Source organism: Thermobia domestica, chromosome 5 (assembly GCF_964235325.1).
Source record: "Thermobia domestica chromosome 5, izTheDome1.hap1.1, whole genome shotgun sequence".
NCBI lineage: Eukaryota > Metazoa > Arthropoda > Insecta > Zygentoma > Lepismatidae > Thermobia > Thermobia domestica.
This window is the reverse complement of record NC_137458.1, coordinates 281,720,301-281,733,114: the sequence shown is the minus strand read 5'-3', so window position 1 is coordinate 281,733,114 and position 12,814 is coordinate 281,720,301. Positions and strand designations below refer to the sequence as shown.

General features: G+C 34.5%; 1 protein-coding gene across 1 annotated transcript in view; it reads left to right on the top strand.

The window, feature by feature from the left end:
* Orc3 (origin recognition complex subunit 3) overlaps window positions 1-12,814 on the top strand; it is a 103,903-nt gene that overhangs the window by 80,895 nt on the left and 10,194 nt on the right. The window contains exons 11-13 of the mRNA XM_081760155.1: window positions 1,459-1,610; window positions 5,358-5,585; window positions 12,137-12,256. Coding sequence (XP_081616281.1) covers window positions 1,459-1,610; window positions 5,358-5,585; window positions 12,137-12,256 — 500 coding nt within the window. The remainder of the gene's footprint in view (window positions 1-1,458; window positions 1,611-5,357; window positions 5,586-12,136; window positions 12,257-12,814) is intronic.

The window sequence follows — 12,814 nt, the reverse complement described above, 5'->3', positions numbered from 1 at the left end:
AAGAAGAAGAGAAGAAACAGAATAGAAATGCCATTAAGGATAAGGTTGTTGAAGTCGAGGCAAAGAGAAGGAAGTTGTGGCCGAGGTTAAGAAGTTGTCTGCCTTGATGAGGAAATGAGTCATTTGAGGTCTTAAACCATTCAATGAATATTGTATTAATCCCAATAGTATGTTTTTTATTAAACAGCTAGTGTTATGTGAGAGATTCAAAACAGTTCAGTGAATGTCGTGCTATATTTTAGAAATTGTGTGTCGCCTTTTGTAAATAGTGCTAATCTTTGGACTGGTAATTACCAAAGTTGTATGGATCAGTGGTGGAGAAATATTGGCAGGTAAGTGATTAAAATTAGACTTTAGAAAATTAGAAATTAGATTAAAATTAGACTCTTTTGTAGTGTTCTTTATAGTTTGTGGTTCTACATTGTAGTTCACTTACAGGTTTGAGACGAATTTTGCTTAAAAATATGCGAATATACCAATTTTGGATCTTTTCTGGAAATTTTCTGAAAAGATCTGGAAAACCGGGAAAAGTCAGGGAATTTCAAATTCTCAAAAGAGTGGCCACCGTGAGAGAGGAACTTAACAGGTTCTAAAGATTACTTCACTGGTCCGCTTGATTCCGTAGTTGTCCATGAAACCTCATTGGATGCCAAGATACATATAGGCGTGATGGAAAGGAAGACACACATTAGACTGAAAGAATATATTCGGGGTGCCAGATACAACGATGTCCTAACATGAGATTTTTCCTGAAACCATGTGAAAAATATAAGGATGATATCGATAAAGTTAAACTGTTATAAATAATTTCTATCATTCGTAGAAAGACAGGCATACGATGCTTTTTTTTTTTTTTTTTTTTTTTTTTCATGGGAAGAACGATATCAAAATTAAAATCGGACGTGGGTATGGGTACTTCGGACAAAGGTGGAATAACATCACTTCACCGTCGTCACGCAGTCATTGAAAAAGAAAGGTTTATTCTATGGAGTAGTAAGATTTTTTGTTTAGTTTTGTAAACATTAATTTCCATACAGTCTATTCCTATAAAATGCTTTTCCTTACCTAAGTCATGAAAACGTTTACTGCTGACAGCGAGAGTTCGACATTTAATGATTTTTAAAACATTTATAATAATTTGGAGTCGCAAATTGAGTAAATAAATAAAATAAAATAAAATAAAATAAATATGCTTTCGAGAACGACATGAATTTTGTGCTCCATAGAACATTCTGTCTAGTGAAAGTGATCTTACTTGAAAAGAGCTCGAAAAAAACACTATGTTAGTGTACTTTTCTCTTTTCTTTCAAAGAGGAATGTTTATATTTTTTGTACTAATTCAATATAAATGACATAGAGGGAGGGGTGCAACGGGGAGGGAAATCGACAAATATTGACAGTTGTAATGACACACAGTTCTTGCACTAGTTATAAATAAAAATATTTGTATTATTGCAGACGCAAAGACAAAATCTCCCAGAATCAGAGAAGTGGCAGAAGACCTGAAGGAAAAATACGATGATTATAAGGCATCGGATCAGAAAACTACAGAAATGCCAACTAAAAGTCCAAAGAAATTACAAAAAATAAACAGATACGAGATAAAAGAGGTAATTTCTTTATCTGTTATCTTTTCTTGTTAATATATATATATATCTTGTTACTATAGTTATTTGGAGTGTAAAAACTGATCTGTGGTCATATCTGCTGTCCCCAGTTGCTGTGAAATATCTTTTATGTTGCAAACCTATGTTTGCTTTGAAGAACTGTACAGTTTAGACAGGTATTTAAAAAAGACTGGATAAAACTTTTTTTTTTTTTTTTTAACCATTGATATAAAATGTTAAAGATTTAATTTTGTACACAACTTGTAGTACATATAATGAACGAATTTTGGGATCTTGTATAAAAGAATGTGGTAGCTAGAGATAATGGATGCAACAGACAATTTATTAATACAGTTTCTTTGTGTCCGTAATGGTGTTTAAGTAGTGTGTTCACACTATAACTGTAGACTTTTGTTTTACTAGCTTAATTTATCAATCAAATTTAGTAATCGTGTAATTTAGCTTATACATAGTGAAAATAAAGTACCTGGCAACAGTCTATAACAGACATAACATTACAAGCACATTTTGTTGTAAGTGTATCAGGGTTATTTTGTTTAAAACGATTAAAACTTGTTTTAAATACCTGTATTTTTTAAGACTTGCTTTAAACATATGTTTATTTTTATTTTATTTTATTTTTGTAATAAAACTGCCAGAGAAAGAAAATTGTCAAAAGTGCTCCCCATTCAGACGATTATTTTCTTCTCGTGTGTATGTTTTGATTTCTCGTGGCTACGGTAGGTCAATGTGGTGATCTACATTTTATTTTCTCTCTTTTTCCCCCTTGTTTTTAACGTATATTGTATTGTTTAAATGCTTTTCAGTTAACTTGCGAAAAAGTGTCGTAGTCGAAGGTTGGACTACTTGTAGAAATGATATTAAAAAATAAATAAAATAATTATCATGGAAACAAATTTTTGTGTTGTATTCAGAAAACAAACAAAAAGTTATTTGCTAAATTGCGGTTCTGAAATTACAATATCGCAGGCATTCGTTGATACAATACATATTGGTTCTCAGTCTCCGTACAATTTGGAATCGTTTAACACGAGTTTTACGGAAATAATAAATAAATAAAAAGGACATAATTTGGAGCAAATTTATTAAAGTAACTCAAACTCCTTCAGGCAAGAAAACGACCATATGAGCTCGTTGCAAAACGTAAGAAAGAAATGGTTGGTTTAGTTCAAAGAATGAAGAATCATTATGAAAAATGCCATGCTGTGAAAAAACGAAACCAAAACAAATGTTAAAAGTGTTGATCCGAAAATTGCTTCTGATGATTCTAACTTCAGTGATGTTGCTGAGGTGCAACTGGGATAAGAATTAATTTTGTATCAATCACCAATTTCTTTTTCATTATATTTTGAAAATTATATGTCGTCCCTCTTCCCTTCCTCCGTTCTAAATTTTCTTAAAAACTTTACACCCTGGCATAGCTTGTATGAAGGGACCAGGCGAGAAAGCTCAAGGTATGGCAGTCGCCCGCGCAACTAACCATTAAAGCGTGATACTTATTGTAACATCGGTGCCGAACATCAGTGTTTGGGACAATTTGGTCTCAATTTGTTCTTCTGTCTGTATATATGCACCACGCTACAGGGCGCAATTTTCGGACTTTTAACATTAAATTTTGAGGGTAGAGGCATGAGACGTCGGAGTTTGTTGTATATATTTTGACTGCGATCCGACGTAAAATTTCAAAATTAGTGGTTCGGATCCCACTTTAAACAAAAAGTCCTGTCTCATATAGCATTTTTACTGATGCAAGACTGTAATCAATCAAACTAAACAAACTAATTTTATGGGTTTCGAACAAACTTGGATTGTAGGATAAGTTTAGCTCCAACTCAGTTTTTATAAAATATCTTTAGATATGGGGCGTTCGAGTTTCGAGCCTGCTTAAAATTCTGGAAATTAGGAAACTTTCCAGTTTTAATCTTGTATATGTTCTCCGTATTTATTCGGTTTAAGGACCTCAAGCTTGTTATGTTGGACTTTGCTTATCAAAAGATTTCTAAAACTGCCTTACTGCCCCAAAATCTGAAATTTAGGATGGGGATGGGGGCAGTTGCCCTCCTGTCCCACTGACGCCCCTGTCTAGGGGTTGTCATATGAAATATTCCATGTCCTTTCGCATGGTTTTAGTTGCATTTGTTTTGGACTCTTGACTGCGAAAATATTACGTTTTGAAATAGAATTCATTTGCTGAGCAATACTGAACTTTATTGAAAATGGATATAGATCCATTGTGCTCTGAACACCCCAAATATTACCTTTCTTCAGTAAATTATTGACTCAGAAAACAACCAATTACATAGGCTTGCAGATAATATTCTAAAGTTAGCACAACATCTGATGTGTGAGACACTTCCAAGTTTCATCATTCTCCCTCAACCCGTTCTCAATACATAAGGATGGTGAGGACTTTTGTTTTGCCATGTATATTGATAGTTTGTGTGAAATCTCTATAGTAGGTAGATTTTAAAATCTACCTAAAAATCTTATTACAACCAAGAAAGTACTTACGAGAGTCACTGGCAAGAAGGTGTAATAAAAGGGGATCGTGATATGAAATAAGTTGAGAATTACTAATCTATACTGAAATATTCTGTACCCAACACAGTGTAGTCTTAACGAGAATAAAATAAATGAAAAGATCGGTTGCAAGAGCAAAAATGTCTTAATAAATACGTTGAAACATGTTTAAAATTTTGTTTTAAACTGTTCAAACTATTTAAAACTTGTTTTAAACACGTTTTGTTCTTTTTTTTTTTTTTAATATTTTTTCCAACCCTGAAGCATAGTGGCAGTCAGCATCAACTTTAGTGTAAATTTTAGGTTCGAAATTAAAAGATGACACATTTAACTTGTGGAATTAAGTTGAGAATTAATTAACTTTTGAAGATGTCCACGGGAGAGTAGGTAAACGAAATATCAGGGTAAATTAGACTCAATGCAACAAAAGTAAATAGATTTTATTTTATTTCTTTATATACCATTCATATTGTTATACGGAAAAGTTTTTGAGCTCTTTTGCAAAGTCTTATTAGCATTATTTTGAATGCTAAATCCTTATTATCATTTTCGACCCTGACGGCAACATACATTATGTTTTAAGGTTAACATAATTACTCTGGAAGATTCAAAATGGCTGATTTTTATGTCTGTATTTTGTGAATTTACCAAAATCATTTTCCGCTATTTCACTTGGTGCTTTAATCTGTTGTCAGAAAGCTACGCACAGTTCTTGTAGACGCCGTCGCCATGGACGAAGTTTAGCTACATGGGATTTCATTTTTTGCGAAAGAAAAATGCAATAAGTCAACCTTGTGCTTTAGTAATGTGTTTTGAATCTCTAAACTATGTAGAGTACAATGATATTTTCGATTAATGCTATTATGTATTTTACATGCATATTTCCACCCTAGTGTATACATATGTGTACGTTCCATACCTGCAAACAAAATAACGTTTGTATTTCATTTGTTAAGTCACAAAGAATAATAGTGCAAAATAAAAATACAAACTGTGAGTAAACAAAAAATCAGGACCGAAAGGGTTAAATTAATGAATCTTCTGTCGAAAGGCGAATTGTAGAAAATATTAGTTTCCAAAATGTAGAAAAGGGTGATTTTATTTTTATTAATGCTTAAAATATTCTTCGTTAGGTTAGCTCCTGAACAATTTTCCTATCTCAACAGAAATTACAAGATTTCATTTTGATTTGATTAATTTATTTTACAGAGGTTAGTAGAATTGTCTCAAATGAGAGCATCCACACGTGAAAGAGGTCTCCAAGAAATTGTCGATTACTTATCTGCTGTTTTTAAAGAACTCCTTGAACCGCCATCTTGTGTTCCACTTCACGAAGTTTTATTTTTTAACTTGTTGAAGTCTGTGAAAGATCAGCTGGCAGGTGCTCCTCGTATTGCTATCCAGACAGCGTTATCTGATCCTCACCATTATTTAAAGGTAATATTCTATTCCTAGTCGTATTTATATAATTTTCATATTTTAATTTTAATGCATTTAAATTCAGGGTACTATTATATCATAATGTTAACACATATGTATAAATTGCATTTGGAAAGTGGTATTAATGATGTTTAAATTTCAGTTAATAAAATCACTGCTACTTTTCCTTATTTTCTTTCTACAAACCATTTTTTTTTAAGTCAATAATTGAAGGGTACAAAGGATTAAAATAAAGGCCTAAAAATCTTATCTTCAAGAAAACACATTTTGTAAATTGAAAAATTTGTTCTGTTGCATAGGACAGCTTTATTTCAAGTACCAATATTTTCGCATTCTCAACTGTGTCCCCTTGCGTGCAGCTTTTAGAACGTTCTGTTCCCTAATATCTAACACAGAAACACTTCCATCCACATTTTCATCAAAAGTGGAGGCTTACCTTTTTTTCCCCTGTACTTTTCAATAGTATAATATGACACTATTGGTTTGTCCCAGAAAAGTTCAGAAAGGTTAATTTACTGATGGACACAAGTTCCGTTAGTTTGTGTGCATAAGTATTCAAATACACATAGTTTAACGGATTCGGAACAAATTTTTAACCTTTTTTCCTCATTCACACGAGAGTCCGCGGTGGTTCAGTGGTAGAGCGTTCACCTCTTGTGTGTGGGGTCCCTGGTTCGATCCCAGCTTGTGCAAAGTAGACTTTGTGGTGGACAAACAGCTTCTACATGGCTTTTCCCAGGGTTCTTCCGTGCCGAAACTGTTACACATGGTGCTTTGGTCAATGAAGTTGATGTTACATTGCCGAAACTGTTACACAAGTATTAGTAATATATATAATACTAATACTTGTGTGCTTTAGTCAGTTTTGTTTTATTAATACTAATTTGCTGGTAAACGAAGAACGAAAATTGTGATTTTTTATGAAGTTTTCACGTGATCCAATATTTAATTAATGACATACGCATATGTCATCACTAATTCGTCTTCGAAGAAAATACAAAAGGTTGAATCTGTGAACTGTGAAGTAAGGTGGGCGTGCTATAGCTTGCTGTACACCTGCCTGAGTGAAGAGAAGCATTTCTCGCAAAGCTAATTTTTGAGCGAAAAAGTGCTAGAATGAAACAGTAATAGTGTGGAAGGTTATAATACAATGTAGTTGTTTTGTATAAGGCTGGGCTGTATAAGACTGGGCTCCACTCAGCGTCTTTGTTGATTGAATTAATATGTACTGTCTAAACTGATTACTTAACTTTTAAGCTATAAGGTTTACCAATAAGAACGCCAGAACTTTGAGATCTTGTTCTGGCAACACTGACTGCATTGGCGAGAGATTAAATTATGACACCTCTTTGCAGCAGTCTGTGACTAGTTAACATGGGAAGATGTATAATTCAACGGTTCATAGAAGTTATTTGAATTTACCCTCGAAATGCGTCAAAATCGAAAGTGTTCTGTCGAGAAACGGTGATGTGAACTGGCCCAGATTATGTGACCTCTCTCCCCTTTGAGTATTTTTTGAGTATTTTCTATGGAATTATCTCATTGTCAGTGTTAGATCTACGAACAATTCTTAAACTAAAAAGGAACAAACAATTCTTAAACTAAAAATGAACATTGTGAATTTACCGCGCAGTCTGTGTACAAAAGTAGTGTAAAATTAGACCCTCAGAATCTATTCCACCCTCGGAAACAGAAGGATGTTTGAACGACATTATCTTCAAGAAAATAATAATAATAATAATAATAAATTACAACTAGTAGTTTTCGTCCTATCTCATTTTAAAGTTCTCGCGTTCTTATTGATAAATCCTGTATTATTACCAACAAAGTTCTTATGGTACGGTCAGATCAATTCTATGCAACGAAGTGACGATTTTTTTTTTTTAAAAAAAAAAGTATTATTCATTTATTAGCTTAAAATATTTTAAGATGATCCTGGTTAGAGTATCGTGTTGTGATCTGTGTTAGGGATGGCCAATGTCTCGACTATCAAATCATCAGATAGTCCGCGGTGGCCTGTATCGGTCACTCTTATTGTTTTATAGTTCCCTCTAGCGGACTAATGAAGGGAAAATAGTAGACTGCGAGTGATTTCTGAAGTGCGAAGTAGCTCTTAAAGCTAGAACGGTTTGCCACCCGTGATCTATGTTGTTACATTACTTGATCATAATCTTCTGTAAATAACATTCGCTTACGATTCTTAACATCCTCTGAAAGTTGTTTGAAAGTCAAACTTTTTTTTTTTCTTTTTCAAAAAGACGGGTATTCTCAAATAAAAACGTCTGGCTTTCAACCTTGTTTACAATTCTATACCTTCCAATCACGTGTGAAATCCGATCATACACGAGGGTAGATCAAAAACTAATGCCTCTTGTGGCGTAATAAATGTATTAATAAACATATAACAGCAAAAGATATTACAGATCATAGTCTGAACTGTCCTGTACAGAAAATTACCGTTCAACATAGTCCCCATGATATATTTCTGCCATCGTCGAGCCCAGGCATCAAAACAATTTTGGAAAAAATCAGGGATTTTCTTCTTGGCCAATGGCTTTGAAGTTGTTTTAACTCCATCCAAGTCATTGGATATGTGACCTTGTGATATCCCAAGTCAGCAGTTATTCCTTGAGCAGAGCCATACGAGACGTTTAATGCATCAGCAACATTCTGAACTGTAATGCGCTTGTCTCCTCGAATAAATTCATCAGTACGTTCTCGAATTTGCATCTATGACCAATGTTGTTGGCAGGTCGCTTCTCGGTTTATCTGCAATTTCTTCTGTTTGTCCGTCTCTAAACTTCTTCACCCAACGCAGCACGTTGCTGAGTCCAATATAGCGTCTCCACAAACAGTTTCCAAGCGATTAAGGATTTCCTTAAGTGGACAACTTTGTTTTGTCAGAAATTCAATGACGACTCTTTATTTTAGCTTCAGATTCATGGTTCTAATCAACCGTCTGAAAAAGAAAAGATTAAAATAGTAGAGTATGGTTACATCTCTAATATCATGTATAGATAGTTCAGTAGCTGTAATAGACACAAAATTATAGCGAGGGCGACATTACTTTTTAGTGTATCCTCGTACTTTCCTCTATTCAGTAGTAACATTATTTCTCTTGGAATATCGTGAGAATGAAAAATTCCGAGTGCAGGACAAAATTTGATCATTTGAGCAGACGTAAGTTGTTCCGTTGTACTATAGTTTGATTGCTAGTATTCCAATGTGACATGTAATGCATCACTACTTTAAATATTTTATTATCCGTCATCAGCAACTATATGCTCATTCTATGTAATATAAGAGTACAATTTTTACGTGAGTAGCGAAATTCCTGTTCGTCTCAGCAGTTATTTTGGTAACATTAATCCTATTAATCTCATTGATAGAACTCTCTGAGCTGAACAAGATGATGTAGGTGAGTTGTGTTCACCCATCGCATCTGTAGTTTTCGACAAACTGAGAAAATGAACTTTTTGTTGACCCTAAAATTTGATGCTGTACAACTACCACACCACCTATTAGGATTAAACATACTGAAACAGTGGTCGAAGTGAGATGGTATGCGGTGGTATGCCATACCGCCTCTGGGTTTTCTGTGATGAAGGCATACCGCCTCTGGTTTTCCAGTGATCAAGATATACAGTCACTGGCGAGTAGATGCTTACAAGGCTTGTTAGTACCTTTAATAATTCCATTTTTATTCATAGTAATTGACGAACAGCTTTGCACGTAAAAACATTTTATTTCTTATGTAGAAATAATTTCTAAGTTGATAACACTGACATTTTTGTTATCTTTTTCCTACCTTTTGTATTTAAAATGAGATGCCTTTAAAGAAGTTCATCTAGTTTATATTTTGATGTGCCATATTAAATTGTTTCTTTCTTAAATGTGTGTGTGTGTGTGTGTCTTCCTCTCTTGATGCATATAAATGTCATGTTTTGAGCATGGGTGGATTATGGGTTGTCTGATGTGGAGTACCTTTCAGTCGGGTGAGGGTTTCGAGAGATTTCCCGCAGGAAATTGTTAATATAAAATCTCGGTATTTGAGCATTTTCGTGTATTTTCTATAACACACCATTAAATTATATTTTTTATTTTTCCAGATAGTTGTTGCCGGGAGATCAAAGTTTCTTCATGTCCCTTGCTCCCGTAACTACAGAGAAACTCTCCAATGATTTTTAGTCATTGCGTAAATAGAAATGCAATCTTTTAGACAACATACCCTCACTGTATTTGAACATTTAGGTAGTCAGTATGTCAAGTCAAAATCGATATAAAATATACCGCTTCTGCTTTTTTTCCTGCTTCGAACACTGTACTGAAGTATACTTTCACTTAGCTCTCCATTATGATTAACGAGATACGTATATCACAATATTATGAATAACTTTTAAGTTTTCCCCCCTCTCCTATAATATTTTCCAGAAATGAGACACATCAATCGATAGATGACATCGAGACATATCAATCGATAGATGACATCGAGACATCAATCGATAGATGACATCGAGACATATCAATCGATAGATGACATCGAGACATATCAATCGATAGATGACATCGAGATATATCAATCGATAGATGACATCGAGACATATCAATCAATAGATGACATCGAGACATATCAATCGATAGATGACATCGAGATATATCAATCGATAGATGACATCGAGACATATCAATCGACAAAATGACAGCTTGAGGGTGGGGAATGGTGGTTGTCCGACCCCTTCTTGAAATCCTGACCTATGTGTAAATTTAGTGTAATTTTAGAGGTGCTTCTACAGCATTAATTGGAGCGAGCGAGCGGAACTTCCCTTTAAGCGACATGCCTGAACCGATTTTTGTCAAATTTGACATAGTGATTGGAGAGCATGTGCTGAGTGTGTAAGATGTCGCATATCCCGATCGGACATACCATTGAGGAATAATAACCGAAAAACTGAGTCTCCAAAATACCTGAACCCTTCTTTATCAAATTTGAGACGGTTATTCGAGACCGCACGCTGACTGTCGTTAAGGGTCGCATTGTCCAGATCAGACATACCATAGAGGAATAATCATCGAAAAAGAGGATGCCATAATATTGGAAAAGTATTTGGCGCGCGAATTATCATTGTAAACAATGGAAAATAGAATTTTCAGCATTAGAAATTGGGTAAGCCCTTTTTCGTTTTGTCCTGCCATCACAATTTTTCAAAGCGAAGCTTCTCTTTATTCTACCTAGGCGTTCATTTGTCTGGATACTCCTCCGAGATGCCTAAACCGTTGTTAATCAAATTTGACATTGTGATTCGAGAACGCGCGCTGAGTGTCGTAAAAGGTCGCATGTCCCGAATGATCCTACCATTGAGGAATAATCACCGAAAAACGGAAATAATCAATAAAATTCGATCGCTTTGCTCCAAATTTGTAGTTATTGTATACCTAGTATCCTCATATTGAATGTGGACCCCTCCCGAAATAAATTCCTGCGTTGAGCATTAAGTTCTCATAAATAAGCTCTCTAGTTTTCAAAAAAAAAATTAGGAAAAAAATTTCATGGCGCTGACAATACCAATCTTGATAGTTGATGTTGATAGTTTTTTTTCTATTGGAACAAATTTTTATTTACTTATTTATGTACTATATATTTCAATTAGCAGATTGTTTCTTTGTGGATATTTCCTAACGGTGACACTTAAACCCTAACAGTAACGCTTATACTCCTAACAGTAACACACGTTAAAGTAATACAGATATTATTTGTAAGAATCTCAGTAAAGACAATAAATGCTTAAAAGATAAATAAAGTTATAAAAGAAGCATTGTTTAATAACATGCTGAAACTTCAGATTTTAGGACTTTGAATTAGAACACACTACTTCTTTCAATTTCCGTGTCTTGAATTTTAGTGAATTTAAAAGAGTAGCGTAGTATAACTGTAGTGTTAATGTCTGCAAAGTTTACGGTAATTTTATATAATATAAAAGTAGATTTTTTTTTTTTACTTGAATACCGAAATTCCTATTTGTCTCAGCAATTATTTCGTTAGCAGCAGTCCTACTAGCTTCGTTGGGGTAACTCTTCATTTTTTTTTACTACTTTCTTATTCCTTTCTATTTAAATGGTTCCACGTAGCGTAATCGCTAACGCTCTCGCCTTTTGGTGTGAGTGGTCCCAGATTCGATTTCAGGTAGGGACACAGTCGAAAAAGTATAAAAGCTTTTTCAGGCTAGTAATCCTGAGTGAAGTTTTCCTGGGTTTTCCTCATTCACACCAGGCAAATGCCGGGATGGTACCTAACATACAGATCTCAGGCCTCTTCTTTCCTTCCCTTTCCTCAGATAGTGTGATCGCTGAAAAACGTCATCCCTCATACGTGACGGACTAATAAGGCCATAGATGCCGAAAGCTCAGAAATCTAAACCCATTCTATTTAATGTCTTCTTAACTTGAATTATGTCATGTACTATTTTTGTATATTACTAACAGTGCTTAGTATAACTAAAAATATCGAAGGTGATATAATACTGTAATGTTATTATACGTTTCTGTTTCAGTGTGATTGTTGTCAGGTATCTGATTCAGGAAACATTCTTGCCTCAATGCCAGATATTTGCATTTTATATAAACTTCACCTAGAATGCGGAAAATTAGTAAACTTGTACGATTGGCTTCAGGTGAGTTGTGTACTTTCTTTCATTATTTAGTATGTTTATCTATTTATGTATTTGTTTGTTTTGTTTATATTATGTATAGTCTTTTTATAAATAGAGCGCGGGCGTAATCGGTAAGTTGTATACATTCCAACAATTGGTCAACCTGGCTTCGATTCCCGTTGGAGGCAAGAAATTTTCGCTGTTCTACCCTCGTTCTAATGTAGCTCTGACGCTCACCCAACCCCTTCTAGTAGGGCAGACTGGAAAAGTAAGAGGGCCAGAGCGTAAAGGGCCTGCCATCAGTTTCATGCGTGCAGAAGTCTAAAAGAGTATGGAGCCTTATCTCCATATACAGTCTTTGGACCTTTAACTAAAACTCTGTGGGCTATGGAACCCAGAGGCTCAATGTCCAAAAACTCAATTTACAAAAACTGTCCATTGATTTCTCTCCGTAGCCAACTGGATCCAATTTCTAGCTTGTATTCCTATTTCTGCGAGATTCATCTTAATATTGTCCTCCCATTTGCACTTACATCTTTCGAATGGTATTTTTCCAATTGTGTTTTCAGTTAAAATTTT